Source organism: Beta vulgaris, chromosome 6 (genome assembly GCF_026745355.1).
Source record: "Beta vulgaris subsp. vulgaris cultivar EL10 chromosome 6, EL10.2, whole genome shotgun sequence".
NCBI classification, from domain to species: domain Eukaryota; kingdom Viridiplantae; phylum Streptophyta; class Magnoliopsida; order Caryophyllales; family Amaranthaceae; genus Beta; species Beta vulgaris.
The window spans coordinates 3,274,091-3,296,296 of NC_079207.1; the positions used below are offsets into that span (position 1 = coordinate 3,274,091).

Below are 22,206 nucleotides of genomic sequence, written 5' to 3' on the forward strand. Positions count from 1 at the left end.
TATGTCAATACTGACCAGGAATAATCAATCTCTATTATACTCCCTCCGTCCCATAATATAAGTCCTGTTTCCTTATAAGGTGTCTCAAAATATAAGTCTTATTTCTATTTTCAATCAATAATTATACCCAAAATACCCTCATGAAAATAGTTTAATTCCCAAAATGTCATCATAATTTCAGCTTCCAATGCACCTTATTAATGACAAAATGGAATCTTTTACCTCATTAAACTCCTCTACACATTAAACCATGCAACATTAAATGACAGTTTTTATTTTTTGTTAAAAAGAAAAAAGCAATGTAAGTGTTTCTCGATAAAAATAATTTTTTTTATTCAAATAAAACAAGATTCCATTTAACCTTAATTCCCGCGTAAAAACAGAATCAGGACTTATATTATGAGACGGAGGGAGTATAAGTTAAGGGATAAGTTAATCAATTTCTATTATACCAAGGCGATTGTTAGGAAGAAATTTGGGCGCTCTTTCCTAGCTATAATAGTTGTAACTGAAATTAGATCTATGAAATAAAAGCGAACTAAACTTATCAAAAAAAAAAAAAAAAATTGTTTGCTTGGGATAGTTTTTTTAATTTTCATGTTTCTCATGTTAAAAGGAGAGGGAATACAGTAGCACATTTTGTTGTTGCCCGTTTACACTCATCAAATGGGGTGGAACATATATTTGTGGACTTGTTTCCGCAAGGTGTATTAGCCTTGGCGGAGTTGGATGTTAACTAATAATATGGCTTACTGTTTCCCCTCAAAAAAAAAGGTATGGTGTCCCCTTTTGAAATGACTAAAATACCCTATAATTATTTAAAACGTTTTATTTTAAAAAAATAAAAAATGAGAATCTATTCAACTTGTGATATGAAATAAGTTAAAAATGAAATATGCAATCAGCATTAATAATTTGACAAAATAGATTGACATCATTCATTCACGAAATTAGTTAAAATCTTCAATAAAAAATATTAGCGCTATATTCTAACAACATAATATTTCATATTTACAAAGTTCAAACAATATGACTTATTAACATTACAATCGTTAAATAACTATAATAAAGCCATTGACAAAGAATTATTAAATCATCGACCAAAATTTTCAGTAGCGGTATGGAAAAGTTAAAAATCGGTCACCTTCAATTTAAAGATAGTAACATCTACAAAAGAACCTCAATAATAATCACTACCAAAATAATTTTAGATTAAAAAAATATGTCCATTCGTACATATAACTACATAAGGTTGTTGACGCACGCATCACATGCATATACGACTAGTTAATAATGAACTAGGGAGATTTCATGTGGGTGGTTATTTATGATTATACAATACTAAAAAAAGAAAAATTATCATCGAAGATGTCAAGTTTGTCGTGTCTTGCCATACTGATCTCAATTTTGATTAATTTATAAATAATCTCAAATTTGGTGGCATCTTTCCTAGCTATAATAGTTGTAACTGAAATTAGATCAAATTTTCAGGTAAAATGTATCCACATAACATGCTCTAACTAACAATCTCAGCCTAATTGGTGAAAAGGGCAAGGAAAACGAAGAAGAACAAAAGTCTCAACCCCAAAAAATAGCAAATTTTAACATGTAAAATAGGTAAAACATCACTCGGGAGTCGGGACCAGTATGAGAAAAGTATCCTGAAACTTGAGATCATTCATAAAGAAATCAAACTATTGAGATTATTTTCATAGGAAAACACTCCAAAATTGGGATTTATGGTTGTTGACCTTTTAGTTTTGAAAATGATTAATAAACAAAAGACAAACTAGTTATTATTATTTAATACTTATGCTTTAGTTTCATGATATGCAAGGTATCATTGATGAAGAGAACAAAGGAAATACTTAATCAAGATTTCAAGTGAAGATGTTTTACAAATGATGATTCGTGCAAGAAAAAAGATCAAAATGCCTCAAAATATATATGACACTAGTAATGGCTCTATTTGTTAGGTCTTGATTTGTTGCGGTCTTTAAAGGCCCTATTGCTGCGGTCTTTAAAGGCCCTATTGTTGCGAATTTCGACGCGCAATAAATCAAGACCTAACAATAGGTCGAGCTATTGTTGCGGTCACAAAACACAGCAATAGGTTGATTTATTGCTGCAGTTGTTACTATAAATCGCATCAATAAGTGAGTTGGTTTAATTTTTCTTTTGTTTGGAGGAAAAATAATATATGCAAAGAAAATGGCAGAAAAAGAGAAACTGCACTAAGAAGAAAAAAAAATCAACATCTCATAGCAAAAATTGAAAGTATACTAATTACTTAGAGCTCAATTTAACTGAAATACACATCTTAGTTTTTAGAGAGTCAAGACTCCTACATGAGTATGGATAATTCAACATTTTATATTGGGCAAAAATATGGAACATTTTCCTATAAAATGTCCAAATTTGACATCTAGACAAATACCTATCCCCAAATAGGCAAATATGAATATTGAGTTCGAATACCATAAAAAGAAAACAGCGCCCAAGTACCAGTGAGGGACATGGGACATCCGCACCACAATTCTAGCTACACTACCTGAACTTACCCAATTAGCCGCTAATTAAGCCATACTCCGTCCAACATTCAACACACTCAAACCAATCAATCTTACATAACTGCTGTATCGTATACATACTACTATACTCCTCGTTCTTCGCTTAAATTCTTACAACCAATAACAGCTCACGATTTTTGTTATGCCAGTACGTAGGTCAGTAAACTAATGAATTCCCACAACAATTCTAATTACAAAGGTAACAACCACCTCCCACCAAACCCCATCTTCACATATTTTTCTCTCTTTTTTTTTCCCACAAAAGTTATCAACTTATAAAATCAGCAAGTAAAAGGAGTACTTTATAACCACACTCGCTTACCTCCCCTCATTCCATATACTCATATTTTGTAGAGCATTTGTTAGTACTCCATAAAACTTATCAAGAAAAATTCTCTTACAAAAAAATGGTGAACCTTGTAGAAGCCCAAAAACCCCTCCTCCACGGCCTACTAAAAATGGCAGGAATTCGTCCCACAACCGTAGAAATCGAGCCAGGAACCTCAATGACCTTTTGGGTACCCGCCGAAACACTCGCAAAACCCAAACAAAAAAAGCCTAGCAATAAGCATCCCCTAAAGCCGAAACCCGTGGTAGTCTTAATCCACGGGTTTGCGGCCGAGGGGATAGTAACCTGGCAGTTTCAAATAAGTGCCTTGACTAAGAAATACCAAGTTTACGTGCCGGACCTCCTTTTCTTCGGGGGGTCCTGCACGAGCGCCATCGACAGGTCTCCGACATTTCAAGCGGAGTGCCTAGCGATGGCGCTATCGAAGTTGGGCGTCACTAGGTGCACCCTAGTGGGGTTCAGCTACGGAGGTATGGTTGGTTTTAAGCTTGCAGAGTTGCGGCCAGACCTTGTTGAGGCGTTGGTGGTGTCGGGTTCGATCCTCGCAATGACTGAATCGATCAGTGAGGCGGAGTTGAATAGGATGGGGTTCAAATCATCGTCGGAGTTGTTGTTACCGACGTCGGTTCAAGGGTTGAAAACGTTGCTTAAGATAGCTACTTATAAGAAGTTGTGGTTTCCTAATTGCTTGCACAAGGATTATCTTGAGGTAACTTAACCACCACTTTCTTTTTTATTACTAGTACTTCCCCGTTCCATAATAAGTGAAACACTCCTTTCTATTATGTGAGAGCTTTTTTTATAGAAGTACTAGTTTCGAGTTTTTAACCTAGTTTTTCTAGGTAGAGTTTATGACTTGGGGGGAACACACACAAGTAGATGTAATAATCATGGTTATTTCCTATCTACTTGATCATATGGCTTGCTTCAAAGTACAAAAATAGCTTTAGACAAGTGAACAAATACTGAAAATATAGTCTTAAAATAAACTTAATTATAGATATACTTGGAAATTTTGTGGTTACAGTCTATCTTAATCGGTAAAGTCTTGTGAAGGTGGTATCTAAAACAGTAACACTTGAGAGCTAATATAGTACATAATGAAATACTATGGGCCCTGTTTGATAAGATTAATCAAACTATGAACTTATGATCACTAGGGGATGATATATATTTCTAAAGGATTGTTATCTATAGAAAATGTATGTCTCTTGATTATTTTTTTTTTCCTGTTTTTGTTTTTGGAGGAGGAATATATAGAAGGGAGTTGTTAGGTGGATCAGGTTTTCCGCAAGAGCCGAGAACATGCTTTAAGGATTTTAACTTTAAGCAATTCGTTGCCACCACAAACATAGGTAACTAATTAAACAGAAAACGAGTTTTGCACTTCTTTTGGACTGTACAGTGTTAATTGAAAAGAGTCTAACATAGCTATATGTTGGAAGAAGAAAAAAGTTACACAAACTTAAATGTTAATAAATATAACCTTATACTCCATTGACACACAAACATACAATTAGATGAGTTTTCTGATCTTCTTCAAATAAAAAAAATTTAGTGCATGTACATACAGACACACATAGTCAAAGTCCTGTCCAATTTTCTTAAATTTTTTACACTCATTTTTTAGGAATTATATTGTCAACAGATGTTATTTTAAGCTACTAGACTAGCGAATCTTGTTGTGACAAAAACAACCGGCAATTCAAGCAAAGAAGAAAAATAAAGAAGAAAACAGAATGTTGCATATATTTACAGAGTTCACTAACAATGTGTTAGCTACATCCATAATTAGAGAGAAAGCTGATCTTATTATTTTGGAGAAGAGAGTGTACAAAATACATAATATAGAGGCAAAAAAGGATTACGTTTTACATAATTTATATAATATCGTTCTAATAACCTGAATGAAATAGGCCAAAATAGGGCCGCAAAACAGGTTATGTAAGTGCTAAATAACATATTTAAGGCATTCTAACACATTATATTAGAATAATTCGAGTTATAATGTAATTTAACTTGTGAAATTTATAATTAATTGAAGCTGTTTATTTTATCTAATTAGTCGCGCTTTTTTATAATGTTTCGTCTCAAAATAACACCTTTTAAAAAACATTATGGTACTTTAATCATTGGATTGAAATATGATCGATTCAGATTTTTCATGAAATACTAATTTTTAAACTTGAGGCATCACCTCGAGTTATAAATATTTTTATGTTAAAAATTAACATCTGATGTTGCGTAGTTTATTGGTTAAAATTTTAGAATATTAACTTGAGGTCACGTGTTCGTATCTTATTGTTTATGTAGACTTATTTAACAACACTCTTTAAAATATTAGCGGATATAGACAAATAAATACTCCAATTAGATTTCATGCTCTTTCACGATAAGCAATAAAAGTCAAGTCGTCAACCAATCACTCTTTAAGATCTTTCAGTTTATTGCTCATTTGGTACAACAAACCTCAAACCTGACAATAAATACGTATTAATCTGAAAGTAACATCTTATTCTGACATATTAATTGAATATTAGTAATTGAATTGTTATGGAGTATCTAGTGTAATAATTGGCCTTATTTATAGTAGTTTCGTTTACCTTTGTCAAGTAGTTCAACCAACTACACCTAATTAATGAAAGCCTAAACAGAGGTGTGAAATGGGCACACTACAGCATTTTTATTCAAACATGTTACACACAATTTTCCTAAAATGAGGTTGAAAGAAGACGGGGGCAGGGGAAATATGGAGCAGAAAATATAAGTAAACTAGTTATTAGGTCGGGGTTATGCCCGGGATAAGAAAAGATTTTATTTATTAATATAATACTTTATGATAATAACACTAAATAATTAGCTTAGTGTTTTTAAAAAATACTTCAAAGGAATAGGGGAAAAAATAAAAATATCGATCAATGGAGTTGGGGTAAGAGAATGTTAATTACCTTAATAAGAGTGTTAGAGATCATACTTACATATTATCAATTTGTTTAGACTAAATTATCTTCATTTCTACATAAAACTTTCCAAAATACCCCTACTTTCTTTTAAAATTTGTGCCCCTATTTATTGTTTTATACCATTCCAAGATATATTTATTGCTCTTTCATTTTATTTTAAAGGAAAAAGAAGAAAAAAACCAGTTCCAAGACAAAAATACCCAATAAATATTTACTTAAATATATACTCCCTCCGTCCCATAATATAGTACTTGCATTCCTCTTTAGGTGTCCCAAAATGTTGTGCCTGTTTCCTTTTTATCAATTTGTTTGGACTAAATTATCCTTCATTTCTACATAAAAACGTTCCAAAATACCCCTACTTTCTTTTAAAATATGTGCCCCTATTTATTGTTTTACACCATTCCAAGGAATATTTATTGCTCTTTCATTTTATTTTAAAGGAAAAGAAGAAAAAAACTAGTTCCAAGACAAAAATACCCAATAAACATTTACTTAAATATAAATTTTTGTGAAAACCTAAAATTCTTTCCATTTTCCTTAATTCTTGTGAAAAATGAGAAGTGAGCACTATATTATGGGACGGAGGGAGTATTTTTGTACAAATCCTAAAACTCTTTTCATTTTCCTTAATTCTTGTGAAAAATGAAAAGTGAGCACTATATTATGGGACGGAGGGAGTACATGTTATTAATATTTTTTAATGAGGTCATAAACATGTGTATTAGAAACTTGAGTAGGGCACCACGTAACACCGTACCTTAAATCGAAACGCATTTTAAATGAAAAGTTTAAGTAGTGATGCATCACATCAAATGCATTGTGAGCTAATATAATTGGTGGGGGGTAGAGGAGAGGAAGAGTAACAAAAATATATTTGGTTCAAGTCATGGAATGGAAATGAAATGATAATCATTACCACCAAATAATGTATTTTGTTACTTGAGGGGAAGGGAAGAGTAACAAATTGTGGGAGTTCATTACCACAAGTACTGGTAATGGATTGACGAGGGGTTGAACCAAACAAAAAGAATCGAAATTGGTAATTGATTCCGTTTTTTGAAGTCCAAATATCACGAACCAAACAGACTCGTAAATAATGTCCGTTTAGTTAGACATAAATTGAATATATTGTTTTTCAGAAGGTTACAATAGACTTTTTGGAAAGTTTAAAAAAAGTATTTGATTGATTTAATTAAGCATGCAATTACCTCGAAAAATGTTTGAGTAACCCTTGAGGTTACCAAGCTTCTTAAACACATTAGAATAAAATATTGATATGTTCTCAAAACATTCTTATAGCTATCTACTTCCAGTTCCATGAGAAACAACTAACAAGCTAAGACATGTTCCTTTATCACTACTCCCGAATCCTTTTACTGTATTGTTAATTTCATGTTTTTTGAAAGTCGAAGGTTGGGTTTTGTGATGAATGATATGACAAAATATCTATTATGTATTCATATGCATTTAAAAGCATCCACCACCATGAATAAAAAAATATATATTCCTTTCGCTCTACAACATCATTGAAAATATGTCATGATTCATGACCAAATTTACAAAATCATTCCACCCATGACATAAAAAAAAGTTCATCAATTTTCTTTCTCATACTTTTTACTTTAAAAATATTTTTTTTGAAGTATAACAAAATATGGCAGAATAGAGATCATTGGTATTATTTTATTTTTTGGAATATAACCATTTTAATTTGGTAAATACATTTTGCAATTTTCCAACACTTGATGGGGTCCACTTTTTTCATGACATAATTTTTTTTGTTCACCACGTGACCATTACTCTTTGGTTGGTCACAGTATGACCAAACATAATTTGCAAAGTATTTACGATGGAAATGTTTTTTTTTTTTTTTAACTAATTTTATTTCACCACTGTGATGCTTAAAATATATATATATAGGGAAAAGCTATATGCAGCCCTAAGGGCTGTGTATAAGAAACTTAAAATGGAAATAAGTTGCATTAACTGATTATTTATTACATCGGTTGATGCAAAATTTTTCCATAAATTCACAACTTATTTTCATTTTAAATAGTGTATTTATATCTTATATGCAACCCTAAGTACTACATATAGCATAACCCATATATATATATACATCATATGAAATCATCAAACTTCAGATACAATTAACTCTTGGTGGACCAAGAAATACCTAATAATTTGTGATGATCAAACATGATGGATCCTGTAAAAAAAACATGATGGATAAGTGGACAATAAATAGGTTCAAATTTTTCCAAAAAAAAAGAAGTTTCAAATTTCAACGTCTTTGAACTTTGAATCGTACTAGTCCATTCATCTACAAATAAATGTTTGCTTGTACCAGAAGACATGTTTATTGCATTTATCATTTATGTTACTCTACCAGACTACCCTATAGTAAATTATGTCCACCATATAATTGTAAGCCGCTGAAAATAATCAATAATGGCAGGTGATGTTCACCAATAGAAAAGAGAGAAGTGAACTCCTGGAGGCTTTGGTTATTGCCAATCAAAACCCTGATATCCCAGACTTTCCACAGGTATCTTCCTCCACTTTTTTTTATTTATGTATATTCTAGCACTACAATAATTTCGCATTTTGCTTGACATAATACTTGCTAGTTTGGGATAAACTCCTTAATTTAGAGGGTTAATCATTTATCGATATTTATAGTTTACAATCTAAGGATAGTCATATACATATTAGAAAACCTATTTATAGTAGAATTTTAAGAACAAAACAATCTATTTGACAGCCGAATAAAAAAAAATAGGATCATATGTATTTCGTAAAAAAAAGTCTCATGTCACTGCTATAGTAGAAGTACTAGAAGCTTCATCTCCAATATGTAATTGTCTTTGTAAACTTTAATTTCATCACCACTTCTAAAACAATAATAAAAGTTTGTGGGGGATAAACTATCAAAAGATGGATAAGCTAGAATGATCAAGGATCTTTTAATTGGCATAGGACTTTATTCACAAAGTTAGTTACAAAATTAATATCATTATAACAATTTATTCACTTATCAAATGGATACAATTTATTAGCTAAAATTCGATTTATGTCCTACAATTTTTCCCTACGTCCTTGCTACTTTTTTTAACTTGAGATGTAGTAGTATATACCTTCTAATTTTTCCAGTTTGGTATGCAGAAAATCCATCTTTTATGGGGAGAAAATGATCAAATTTTCACGACGGAGATTGCACAGCAAATGAAAGAGTATGTAGTACATTCCTCGCTCCTAAATTAGTAGACCACATACTAATCACTTATATGGTCAAATCGTGCTAATATGCCTTCAACCATCAATTGTTGCAAAAATTATGGAAAGCTAATATATATCGAAAACACATAAACAACTAAACAAATCTGACTCCATATGATACCTAATACCTTAGCCTTTTTTGAAAGGTGTGCGCATTATTATCCGAGAGTAAGCTTTGACCATTAAATATGAAAACTATCTTGATTTTAAATTGTAAGAATATTTGATGAATGTATACCTTAAAGTATATTTTTATAATCTATCTAGTGAGGAACAACGGGAGACTCGATCTCATAGAGTTCAATTCCCGTTCTCAACCCATGACCAATATGAGCTCGAAGCTTCCTTTGTAACTCCCAGAACTTCTTCGTAGTGGCTCCCTTCCATGCCTCATTTCATAGGGAACCTCAAAGTGGCTCAAACATATTGTATAAGATATCACTAGTCAAAGCAGAGTTTTTGAAAACCTTGGTCACTTAAAAAAGATACAAAGAAGTGGATGGAGTATAATGTTGATAATCAGTGTTAGCAAAGAATTCTGTTCTTAAACTTATGCTCCAACTTCCCTGATGACATTTGCAGAAAACTCGGGGAAAAAGCGACATATGAAGGTATAAAGAAGGCAGGCCATCTGGTTCACCTCGAGAGACCGTGTGTGTACAATAGATGTCTCAAGCGCTTCTTAGCTTCTGTTTATGCTGATGGAGCTGATCACAAGTAAGCCGATTCAGTGCCTCTGTTCAGACTCCAGAGTTAGTCGTTAACTCGTTACAGCACCAGTTCGAACAACGTACACTGTCAACCTGACTATTAGTTCTAGACAAAGGGACTACAATGCTTCCCCGTCTAAATTTGTGGAAATAACTGTGCGAATTAGATTACGAAGAATGGAATTCCATATTTGCATTTTTCTTTTTCAGAATCTGAATAATACATATGAACGCGTATAAAGCGTATTGTTTGTACAACAGTCGCGAGATGAATCAAATGATATGAAAAGAAAGAGTAGCATTGTTGTCCCAAATACAAGAATCAGCTTTCTTAAAAGCAGTAGCTTTTCTGTATACTTATGAAAACAAATGTAATCTTCTAACCTTCCAGTCTTCTGTGTATGCTGCATAAAATGCTCATGAAATGCCAAGTAGGGATAACCACAAACTTGTGCATTTATCTGAAGTATGCTTGAATCTCCTCGAGCGTCTTTCCTTTTGTCTCCGGAAGCCATGCAGCCACAAATATCACAGTAAAAGCAGCAAAAAATGTGTAAATTGTAAAGGTTCCTGCAAAGGATTGGAGATTCAGAATTAATCAGGAGATTATAATGCTATAAACACAAGATGCTTTCAAATACAATAGGGAAGAACTAATCTAATACTAATAAAACAGTTTCAGCAATAATCATTTTTTTCCTTGGAAAGCAGTAATTATCAGTTTTGCCAAGTAAAAATAAGGTAAAGAGAAGAAGCCATAAAAAGATTCACCTCCGCTACTCCAGCCGAGCAGCAAGTTTGCAGTCATAGTGACACCCCAGGAAGTTAGAAAGTTCGCCATTGTTGCTACACTGCCAGCAAGGCCTTTTATACTAGCTGGAAGTATCTGGTTAAACGGAAATAAAAGGAGCAAGTGGTTAATTGCAAAATGCATGATATAATATACTTGCTATAGCTTCGAAAGTGAGCAGCCCAAGGTCATGCAAAATTAGATTCCATATAACATGGTTTAGACATATAGATGAATTAGCATACCTCAGACATTATAAGCCAAGGAATGGGTCCCATTCCCAAAGAAAAGGAAACCACCATTGCCTGCCACAGATAGAAGAAGCCAAGTCTTAAATCTGCTTAATATAATTTCATTTTTCTTTGTTCTTTTAATTTTTTGATCCCCTCTGAGTGGTGATGAAATTAGAGTTAGAAGCAATACCACGAGGCCTACGACAGAGAGAATGCCCAACGTGCTGTGCAATGCCGAGTCTTTTGGTACGATGGTCTGTCAACAATGTAGACAGCAGGAGGCATAAAATAGCAAGCAAAATTTTAGGAACTTATAGTCATCCACTACATCAACATATACGGTCTCTTCTGCCTTGCAACCGAATTCTATATTAGAAGAGGAAATCATGCACAATGATGGTGTCAATAGCAGGCTAGCAGGCTAGCAGTAAATAGTAACCCTGGAAGAAGGGTCCTTTATTCTTCTAGTTTAGTTACTCTATCCCATTGTGACACATCATGTAACGCCTTATCTTATTATCCCATATCATCTGCATCTACTAAGAAGGCGATAACACTAGATTATTGCTTGTACGCTGGTGATATGTCCAATGAAATATGAGGTGGGACACAAGATAGAAACGAGTTGTGATCCCAGACTTTGCAAGTTTACCACTTCCCACAGATTTGAATTTGGCTCATTAATGCTAGTAAGTGTAAACATGATATATAGCAGTATAGCACCTAACTTTGCTGGATGTATTGCATATGCAAAATGAAGAAAATGATACCGACCTCCAGATAAAATGCGACTGAAACTAGGAGGAGGCTAGCAGTCATTCCAACAGAGGATACCTGTAAAGATTCAAAACTCGTTTACTCTAATTCCATCCATGAATAGTACCACAACACCAGATGAAAGTTATATTTCAGAACATACTATAAGAAGAACCCTTCGGCCAGCCCTGTCCATCAGCCAAGTGGCAACTCCAGTAGCAACCACCTGTTTAGTTTGCCAGAAAGATGAAGGGTTGATTTTACTACTAATCACAAAAAAAAAATAAGAAAAAGGAACTTAGATTAGATTTAGTCACCTGAATGCTTCCAAGACCAAATGTGGCGACAGCACCCTCAGATATTCCTGTCCAGTTTGTGGTAAATTAAAGATGTTCATACTAATAAATTGAAGCAAAGATCACAACTTTAAGGACATATTTGCTTTAACTTTTGAATTTTTTTCAGAGATTCAATTCAGCTAGGCCTAATATCGATAACTTGCACCTCCAAATCATGAAGTTGGGAGTTCGAATCTTGTCATCCCAAGCTGGGGTATTGTGGTGATTTCCTTCATGGGTAATTTATCACCTACCTTCTTAACAAATGAGGTTTCTTTCGGGTCGGGGTGTCCTTATCTTTCCCTATCTTAGGGGCTTGTGCCATTTGTGGCTAGTTAATTTCCAAATCTTTTGGAAAGAAAACGTGTTGTGTATCTTTTGCTTAGAAAATTGACAGGAATTCACCCTTGAAGTCCAGATTCAGTTACTAGATGATTCTAACCTGCCATTTCAAATATGGTGCGGGAGTAGAACAATATTCCATTAATACCACAGAGCTGCTGAAGCAAAAGTAATCCGATTCCTAACTGCAACATGTCAATTGAGCATTAGACGAGAAATAAAATGTTTTGAAGGTTGATAATGGAAACACAAAATCATAGTCCCAAACAAACCGTTGTACCATCAATGGGAACCAATATCTTTTTCTCTTGAGATGTGAAATGCTAATTGTTGTTCTTTTGCTGGATGATCCCACAGATTTCTGCAGTGCATCAATTTAGTTAAGGACTCGCAACAGCAAAACAAGATAAATATATATTGTTTATCAACTATGAAAAAGCTCAACTGAATACTTTGATTTCATTCATTTCAATCGAGATATCTGTATCGAATCCTCTCAGAACTTGCAAAGACGCTTCACATTCTTCCATCATCCCCATTTTTGCCTGAGAAAGGCAAGGAAAGAAAAGTCAGAATATGATATATCATAATAAAGAAAGGCTTAATAAACATGCATGTTAACAGGTTTTGACCAGCCAGCGAGGAGATTCTGGTATGAAAAACAATCCAGGTATCAACGCAGCGCAAGGTAGGATTCCTGCAAAGCATGAGAAGAAATTTCAGAATCTAGAGAGTTCATTCGGTTGTGTCCTTCAAAGGGAAAATGATGTATATCTGCATGGGAAAAAGCTTCCTACATAAATAAGATGCAAGACTTACATATACCATTCAGTACAGGGTCATAGTGAGTTTACATCAGAACAATGGTCAATTTTTTATCACACAAACAAGTCCTCCATCAAGACGGAGATAGGCTTGTCCAGACCTGATGTTTCTCCTCCAACGAGTGTTTAGTTGGATGGAAAACATTTTCAGGAAAGACAGTTTCCCTATTTTCCTTTGTTTGGTTTGTAAGTGTGGAAAGTAGTTTTTCCATGGGTAGAAATAGTTTTTCTAAAGGTGAAAAACATTTCCCTTCTGAAGGAAGGAATGCACGTTTCTCTTTATGAAAGAAGAAATACCATGTTGTCCTCCCTATTACTTAGCTTCTTCCTCTTCTCTCATCCATCTTCTCCCTCCTTTTCACTTTTCCATTTTGTCTAACTATTCTTGCAAAGAACAAAACAAAGAACAACTTATTTGCTATTGTGTTCCCCGTCAAACCAAACAGAACCTAAGACCTGGTCTGTGAGACTGAGATCCCGTGTTATCTCATGAATCAAGAATAGTTAAACATGTGAACAATGGATGAGAATAGTTGCAGAGAATAAGGCAAGGATATTGTAGTAATATCCTGTGTTTTGAAGTTGCCAATCGATCAGAAATACATTTGGATCAGCTCTGACTTCTGAGGCTTTGATGGATAAAAACTCACTTATGTCGGTCCCCTGTTCACTGCGGAAAACACAGCCCGTTGCTATACTGAAGTGACTATTGCCAAAATACAAGTTTTCATCTGATATGGGATTTATCCTCCTCCCACTATATATCCCTTGTAGGCTATAGCATCATTGATCTGAAGGACTTGCATTATAGAAGTTACCTCCACACTCTATGCCAAAGCTAGCTGAGTACGATTATTTGGAGAACTGTCCACTACAAATGTGGAGAGGTGGCATTTTAGTTAATCTACTTGGCGCGGGCTCCACAAAAAATCCTCCTCTCCATCCGATGGAGAACAGTATTAGCATTTAATTAGCCTTTTCTAGCTACTAGCCTACTACACTCTGCAGCAGGTAAAAGTTCATCAGAAAGACTTCACGCAGGTTCTATTGTCCCACCCGCAAAACTAAGCTCTTTATGCGATTAGAAAATGCCAAGACCGAATACCTTTCCAGATCCAAGATTATTCGAGTCCTATGCTTCTAAGATACAGCAGGCCAACATAGATTCTCTTACAGGCTCCATCAAGCTAAACACACAAGCTACAACTCTATATAGAAGACTTACTCTACCGGGATGTTCTCAGTACTGACCGTCTGCAGCTTTACCTCAGTATTAGCCTTAAATGTTTATATCTATTCCAGTTATGTAAACATTATGCTGCTTCAATCATTTGGAGTAATTAACAAAAAATACATATAATAATTGCATACCAATGATTGCAAGTGCTCTCCACTCAACAAAAATTCCCAACAGGTAAACGATCATTATGCCAATGGTAACAGCAAGCTGAAAAAGAAATTCCACTAGTCAGTCTTCAGACATTAAGCATTGAAGACAGAGGAGTTATCATATAGAGAAATATGATCAACTAAAGTAAAACCAGAAAATCACCTGGTTCACTGATCCAAGCATTCCCCTCATGTTTTGAGGTGCTATTTCGGCTATATAAACAGGCACCTAATTACACTGAAAACTATAAAAAAAATCTGCTCAAACATAACAAAAAGAAGTCAAATTCAACAACTCTTACCGTGTAGGAAATAATGCCAACACCAAAACCTTCCAGCAGGCGTCCCATGTAAAGAAACGAGACATCCTACAAAAACAGCAGCAGTAAGAAGCAGAAATCGAATAAGCTTATAAGCAACTAGGAAGATACACAAATAGAACAATACTCATTCACTTACCCTCGCAAATGAAACGACAAGCCATCCTATAATGTTAGGGATTGAGGCGATCATTAATGACTGCAATTAAAAGCATACACACCCATACTTTTAGAAATCATGAAATAACACCCTACATAAACATGAATTGAACCTTATTCTTATCCATAGGACCCTTTTCGAGACATTAGTAACCGGTGACTACGACACAAATCCAATGATTAGAAACCATACAGGCATACAGTAAAAAACACTATATCATCCACTACTTATAGAAAGGGAGTAAAATCTCATACCCCTTTTCTTCCAATGTATTCAGAAATCTGTCCACTCGCAATTGCCCCCACCATTGCTCCCACATTAGCCAATGATCCAAACAATGAGAACTGTCAATTCCATTAACATCATCATCACTTCATCAATCACTTCAAAAATCAATCATACAACTAAAGGCAACATTTTTCTTACACCAACAAATTATCATATAATGGGGTTTTTATACAATTAACATATACACTACATAACAAAGTTTGAAATTAAACACAATCATAGGCGATCTTGATGAAATTCAAATGTAAAACATTCAAACCTCGGAAACTTTAAGGTCAAGATCCTTAATGATGTCGGATTGAGTTGGGGATGAATACCCACACTGCCAAAAACATAAACCATAAAAAAAAATCAAACTTTAAATAAAAATAAAGTAAGAAAAAGGAGATAGAAAAAAGAAAAAAGAAAAAAGAAAAAAAAAACATACGGTGAAACCAAATTGGATGGGACCCAAAGCAACAACAAAAACACAGAAAACAATGGAAATGGCGGATTCACGCATATTAGCAATAGACCCGAAAATACTAGATTGTCTTGAACCCATCATCATACTACCACTACTAATCGGATCTTTTCCACCACCCGTACTCATCCGATACCAACTACCCGTATGAAGAAACGGTTTTCGGAGCTCCGCCCTCGCATCCTCCGCATCACTGCTACTCATTTTTTCACTTTTTTTTTGGGGGTTTTGTTGAAACAAAATTGAGTAGTAAATCAGAGAGAGAGAAAAAAATGAGGGTAGATCTCTTTGTTATTTGATGGTGGAATTAGCTGTTTGGCGCCAATGTTTGTTGTGTTTGTTTATTTTATTGTGAGTATGAAGAGTCTTACGACAAAATGGGGGTCCTGTTTGTTTGATGATATTTGATGATGATGATGGTGATCTTTTCTTAATGTTGGTTTTTCTAATTTGGCTGATCCACCCTGTATTGAGTCTTACTTGTTGTGTTTGTTTATATAATTTTGATTTACAGAGGAGAGAGAGGAGGTCAAGAAGGATAACAAATATCCTTTCTTGGAAGTTTTCATAAATGAGGTTGATGTCACATGTGACTGATTTTTTCTTTTCCCTTCATGTACAAATTATAATACTAGTTAGGTTCTCCTATGAGGCAATGACCACTCCACCAGGGATGCAAAATCATCCGCTTAACTCGCTTTTATTAAGCAGGTGAAAACCTGAAATAAACGTATGAAAAGCAGGTAGTAGATGAAACGGATAATGATGCGGGTACTCTTTCTTTTCATCTGTCACTCAACCCATTGCACGATTAACACCCACTCATATCATTCATATTATCAATTTCACATAATTTGGTTGAAAATTTTAATAAATAGTACCTCTGTTTTTTTAGTTGCAACTATTAGACATAAAGTGTGAGTATAAAATGTCTAATCGTTGCAACTAAAAAAAAAATAGTATGTATCTTATGGCATAATTTTTTGTAAAAATTGTTATATATATATCATCACTCGTTAACCACCCAACTCACGTTCGCCCGATGGATGACGGATGGATGGATGTGGATAATGGCTTATGCGGGTGATGGATGGATGTGGGTGGTGCGGATGGATGCGAGTGGTGGATACGGGTGAAGCTCCACCCACCCCGAACCTGATCCATTTTCATCCCTACTCTCCACTCTATCATCTATTCTCTGCTTGTAAGCTATTTTAATTTTTAAGAATTATGTCCATAAGCACCGACAATAATGAAACTTTTTATGGAGGTATGCATTCAACTTTTTACATACTATTTGGTGCTTTCCATGTCAATAAGTGAAACTCGTTTTATATTATGATCAAAGTTATATGAATGAAATTATTCACATATATTAAATATTATTACAAAAAATTATATGTTTTTCATATTTATGTATGTAGAATTTAATTTTTTATATATTTAAAAAATATTATTTTGAATGGTAATATATAGTTTGATTAAAAAGAAATGAAATGAAAATTAATATACAACATGAAAAGCTAATATTTAAATTAAAATACAATATCGCAATATGCTCATACAAGGGACGTTGATGGTGCTCCATATGAAAAAAAAAAAAGATTGTTTATGATTTATATCCAATATTAGGTTCATTATTCTATAAACAAAGAAAAATTAAAGTTGTTAGAAAATAAATTATTACCATCTTTTTAAAAAAATTTTAAGAAAAAGATCATTAAACGGTTACAAGAAGTATAGAAAACTTTTGTAATTGTATTAGTTTGTGCCATGTGTCACCATATGGTTGGTTGAACAAATGAGAAAATTTTAAATATCCAATTGCATAGCTCACGTGGAGTTTAATGTTTTGTTTTGTGGGTCCCATGTTGCGCAAATTAGATCCTACACCGATGTGTAGGATGAGCATCCTACACTTTGCCATGTGGCTGGCTTTTGGCAGTATTTTTGAAAGTGGGCCAGCTCTTTCTCTCTCATCACGTGAAATAATTTTTTTAATGTACAAATGCATATGGTTTGGTATACAATAATATACGAGTGTACATTTGGGGATTTTCAATGATCAAAGCAATGGCCATCAGTGTACATTGTGATTTTATTGAATTTCGGTATGAGACTGTAATTGTACATATTGAATTTCATTAGTGAACAAACATCAAACACACCAGTGTACAAAGATTGAAAATTACTCACTTGACATATTTCGGTATGGGACTGTAATTGTACATATTGAATTGCATTAGTGAATAAACATCAACACACCCAGTGTACAAAGATTGCAAATTACTCACTTGACATCAGCTTCATGAATTGGGTTACTTTCAGCTGGGGGTTGTCATTGTACATTTTGATTTTATTAATGAACAACCACGAAGCCAATAATGTACAAGGAGGTTGAGTGTGGAAAAGAGAAAAGTGGTGAATTTTGATATGAGATTGTAATTGTACATATTGAATTTCATTAGTGAACAAACACCAACACACCCAGTGTACAAAGATTGCAAATTACTCACTTGACACCAGTTTCATGATTTGGGTTACTTTCAGCTGGGGGCTATCATTGTACATTTTGATTTTGTTAATGAACAACCACGAAGCCAAGAATGTACAAGGAGGTTGAGTGTGGAAAAGAGAGAAGCAAGTGGTGAACAGTATATGGGGGAAATGATGGCGGTTGGGTGTTGACATCAAATCAGTTATTAAATGGTGAACAGTAACTGTCAAATCAATTACTTTTTGTATTTTCGACATGTACACTGGATGTAATGGGAATGTACACTGGATGTAATGGGAATGTACATTAGCTGTCAAATCAATTACTTTTTTGCATGTTGAATAGTGCGTTTCATTCTTCTTGCCTTGCGTTGTGGAACTGGTGTAGGATGCTCATCCTACACCTTGGTCCAGGATCTACTAATTGCCCATGTTGAGAGTTATTTCTCTTTTATCTCAAATGGTATCTTCTCCAAGAGACACTTTTCAAAGTGTTTCCACAGACATATATTAAAGATACACGGATACAACAAGAATCCCATGCTTAGGTTAAAAGTAGCTCTTCATTTTCTCTCTACTTGAAGAGCTAGTTAAATAACCTCATTTTACATGCTCTTATGTAAGTAAGATGATAGTTTTATTAGATCGCCTTTTTCTTATTATGAACTGAACCTCGATCTAACCTTGAGTTTAGATGAATATAAAATTTAGCTTGATATATGACATATAGTATTATTATGAAAATAAGCTTGGAAACACAAATATACAATGCATGTGCAATGTATAACAAGAAAAGAAAGGTTACTATAACTTAAGGAAAAAATAATGTCCTTTTAAAAAAATGTTTTTAAATGAAAACATTAAGGATTAAACAATTATATTTCCTTCGTTTCTAAATAAGTATTACATTGAGTAAATTGACACTATTCATCACCCAATTTTGATTATATTTTCTGACTATTATATAAAGAAAAACATAGTTAAAATGTTATTAGATTTGTCTGAATTTATACTTTCAAATATCAAGTTTTTTTTATTTATATTGTGTATAATCAAAGCTATTAATAATCAAAGAAATACACTGGGTTATGTGACAATTGAATGTAGCATTTATTGAAAATGGAGGAAATATTATTAACGGTATTTTTTGAAAGGTGAAATTTGTCGGACCAAAAAGGCTTTGGCTTCATACATGTTTGGACAAGGAATTTAGGTATGTCAATTAATGATTGATAATTAAGGTGCTAAAAATGATTGGTAGTGTTTGGTTCTAATGACTTATATAGATTGATAAGTTCAAAATTTATTATACATCAAAATCAAGTGACAAAAGTTTTGGAAATTTTATAATGATTTTTATAGTAACTTTTATTAAAATAATTAAGCTAAGTAGTTAACTTATCGATTTTAACACCTTATCAATTTCAACTATTAGCTTATTAATTTCAGCTAATTTATCAGTTTGAACACATTTACAACTAGTATTGCTAAAATAGACAATACTTTAGTTAAAAAAAATATCTAAGTAATGTTGAAAAAGATCAAACTAGTTTTTTTTTTTTTTAAAAAAAATAACCTAATGGATGAAGATTGAAGGAGGTTAGAATGGTTTTAAGTTTTTGCAAACACTTATAAGGGTAATGGTAATAAGAAACTATTGAGACTAAACTTTTGGTACACACTACCTCTCAAGTTGATAACTATATGAGTTTGTATTGTAAGAGACCGCCTACTTTTAAATTAAAATTAGGCAATAGTATGCCTAATATTAAAAAGAGAATTAGCCCAATAATGACTATGTTAATTTCTTTCAGTGATTAATTTTATCCATTTAGCGATTAGGTTTACTTTTATACTAAAATTAGTCTGTTTTAATAGTCTTTGTAACTATATATACTTTTTTCATAACATAAAGCGTTCAATTATTTGCAGTTTAATATTTTACATCACAATATTTTGATATATTTAAATTATTTTTTGATTAACAAGAAAAAAAATCATTTTTCAAGTGTAACGTCATTGATGAAATTCAATATTTTTATCTAACTTTACATTATATAATCCCCCCACTCTCCTCGATCTCTATAATCCTAGCCTCTTCTACTCTTTTTTCATCAGTTAGGGGATGCCATGAATGTTTTCATCCATGGGAAGTCCCTCTTCCCCTTTTGTTTTTAGTTTTTAGTTCTTTTTCTTGTTTTATTGAATAAATTAGTATCTCTTTATGTGATTCTTTTAGTCTCTGTTGTAGATATCTCCTATGGGAGTTGTGAGTATGGTTTTTTTGTTTTTAGGTATGAGAAATTGTTCTCATTGGTTGAAGTTCGAGACTCAACATGAAGGTATTGGAATATCGGATATGGTAAACATGGCTCGATCTATAATATTTTTCCCAAACTATGTCAGAATGATATACTTCCTCATCAATAGCTACTTGATTCAACAAATACAAGGAGGCTGCGATGTATTACTCGATCTGGTTCATTGTACTTTTTTCGAAGACGAATTTGATTTAACCTTGTTTGATTGTATCTTGTTTTTCTTTATATCTATTGTAAATGTCGTTTGGCCTTCAATTAATTAATGAAATTTTTTCTTCAAAAAAAAAAAATCTAACTTTGCATTATATATGAATGATATGATATCATGCGTTTAGTTGTTATGTAATTGAAGAGAATCAAATTTGTAAAATACTAGATTACCACAAAAAAGTTTCCAAAAAGAAAGCCAATAGCATGGAAGTATTAAGGTTGAGGTGGTGGAATAGTGACATCACTACCCACCTCAAATCTATGAGGTTTGGGGCCTTGGGGGTCAACTCGTGAAACTCATATGAAAATTTTCCGTTTATCCCCATTAAATGAGCTCCTTATCTTACCTTAAAAAAAAAATAGAAAAGTATGTTTGTCTAGATTTCTACTCCCTCCTTATTTTAGTAGTTTACTCCTTTACTTTTTCAAAGTTAAAGCTCATTAACTTTGACTATATTTTAATACTAATATATAACAATATACATCATCTTATGTGATCCTGTTAAATTCGTTCCGATATATAAATTTAAGTTATCACCAAAGACCCCAGACCAATGTTCAATTTTGGTGGAAGCTTACTTTCAATTGTGGGAGGGGGGGTAGGGGTTGGGATGCTTGTTGGGCTCTGAATGAGTGTCCTGTTGAGGTGGTACTGGGCTAAGCAATTCCTTACTTACTCATGTGAAATTTGGCCCATTATCGATTTGTAGGCTTTTGGATTTATATTAGAGGGGTTATCATTCATGGGTTTGATAATAGAACTTCTACTGTTCTACAGCTAAATGAAGTAGTCAGTATGTTACCACTTTAGTAGAGTACCAATTATTTACAATTGCAACCTCTCAATTAATGTGAACATTATTGTTCATCACATAGGTATGAGATCTCATCAGATCAAGAGTCGGGACCAACTATCTATCCTCCCTTCTTTTTCTACTTTGCGAGTATGGATAAAGAGTGAAGCTGTGAAGGAGATCCCAAATGTTGAGTTCATCAAACATTTTTGTAAATAATGATGCTCACAACTTAATTATCCCAACAACCAGCTTAGTAAATTGTGGTGTACTAGTACTACCATCAACTACTCACACAAACGTGGCAGATCAAGTGAATTGTCCACTAATTAATTAACTGTTAGTTTTCAAAATTATCATGTTTCCAATAAGTTTGACTTAATTAATTTTTCTATATGCAAGAAACCAAAAAAACTCAAAACCACAATGATATCGAGCAAGCCCTTATATGAATTGTGATGTATCAATATCAACTGTTCGCACAAATGTGACAGATCAGGTAAAATGTCCACTAATTAATACTCGACCGTTAAAATTCGAATACTAGGCAAAATCAAGTGGAGTATTATGATTTGTGATATACATAGGAGTTTATATTTATAGGATTG

At 33.3% G+C, this 22,206-nt stretch overlaps 2 protein-coding genes across 3 annotated transcripts; one reads left to right on the top strand and one right to left on the bottom strand.

Annotated features, from left to right (window-relative positions):
* The first annotated feature begins 2,464 nt into the window (after positions 1 to 2,464).
* Positions 2,465 to 10,167, top strand: LOC104895032 (uncharacterized). The gene is made up of 4 exons (XM_010681430.4): positions 2,465 to 3,628; positions 8,344 to 8,433; positions 9,051 to 9,118; positions 9,747 to 10,167. Exons 1-4 carry the CDS (start codon positions 2,978 to 2,980, stop codon positions 9,883 to 9,885), a joined length of 948 nt encoding a protein of 315 aa, XP_010679732.1. The 5' UTR covers positions 2,465 to 2,977; the 3' UTR covers positions 9,886 to 10,167.
* Positions 10,043 to 16,404, bottom strand: LOC104895033 (sugar transporter ERD6-like 6). Of its 2 annotated transcripts, XM_010681431.4 has the most exons (18): positions 15,742 to 16,397; positions 15,574 to 15,636; positions 15,281 to 15,370; positions 15,006 to 15,065; positions 14,849 to 14,914; positions 14,710 to 14,775; positions 14,529 to 14,604; positions 12,966 to 13,030; positions 12,786 to 12,878; positions 12,614 to 12,694; positions 12,434 to 12,518; positions 11,971 to 12,017; positions 11,817 to 11,879; positions 11,672 to 11,731; positions 11,088 to 11,153; positions 10,910 to 10,969; positions 10,646 to 10,760; positions 10,043 to 10,444 (listed from the first exon to the last, which is right to left on the bottom strand). In XM_010681431.4, the coding sequence occupies exons 1-18, from the start codon at positions 15,979 to 15,981 to the stop codon at positions 10,332 to 10,334; spliced, it is 1,509 nt and encodes a 502-aa protein (XP_010679733.1). In that variant the 5' UTR covers positions 15,982 to 16,397; the 3' UTR covers positions 10,043 to 10,331. The 2 variants fall into 2 exon arrangements, with proteins under 2 accessions (XP_010679733.1, XP_057251496.1); XM_057395513.1 differs by lacking the exon at positions 10,910 to 10,969 and having other exon boundaries at positions 15,742 to 16,404.
* Positions 16,405 to 22,206: the final 5,802 nt, after the last annotated feature.

What these genes read in the sequence shown, in the direction of transcription:
- LOC104895032 (XM_010681430.4), top strand. Translation starts at nt 2,978, where the DNA reads ATGGTGAACCTTGTAGAAGCCCAAAAACCCCTCCTCCACGGCCTACTA. An exon ending in TGCACAAGGATTATCTTGAG is followed by an intron (nt 3,629 to 8,343) that starts GTAACTTAACCA and finishes CAATAATGGCAG; the next exon opens with GTGATGTTCACCAATAGAAA. An exon ending in ATATCCCAGACTTTCCACAG is followed by an intron (nt 8,434 to 9,050) that starts GTATCTTCCTCC and finishes TTTGGTATGCAG; the next exon opens with AAAATCCATCTTTTATGGGG.
- LOC104895033 (XM_010681431.4), bottom strand. Translation starts at nt 15,981, where the DNA reads ATGAGTAGCAGTGATGCGGAGGATGCGAGGGCGGAGCTCCGAAAACCG. An exon ending in CCATCCAATTTGGTTTCACC is followed by an intron (nt 15,637 to 15,741) that starts GTATGTTTTTTT and finishes TGTTTTTGGCAG; the next exon opens with TGTGGGTATTCATCCCCAAC. An exon ending in CTTGGCTTATAATGTCTGAG is followed by an intron (nt 10,761 to 10,909) that starts GTATGCTAATTC and finishes CCGTTTAACCAG; the next exon opens with ATACTTCCAGCTAGTATAAA.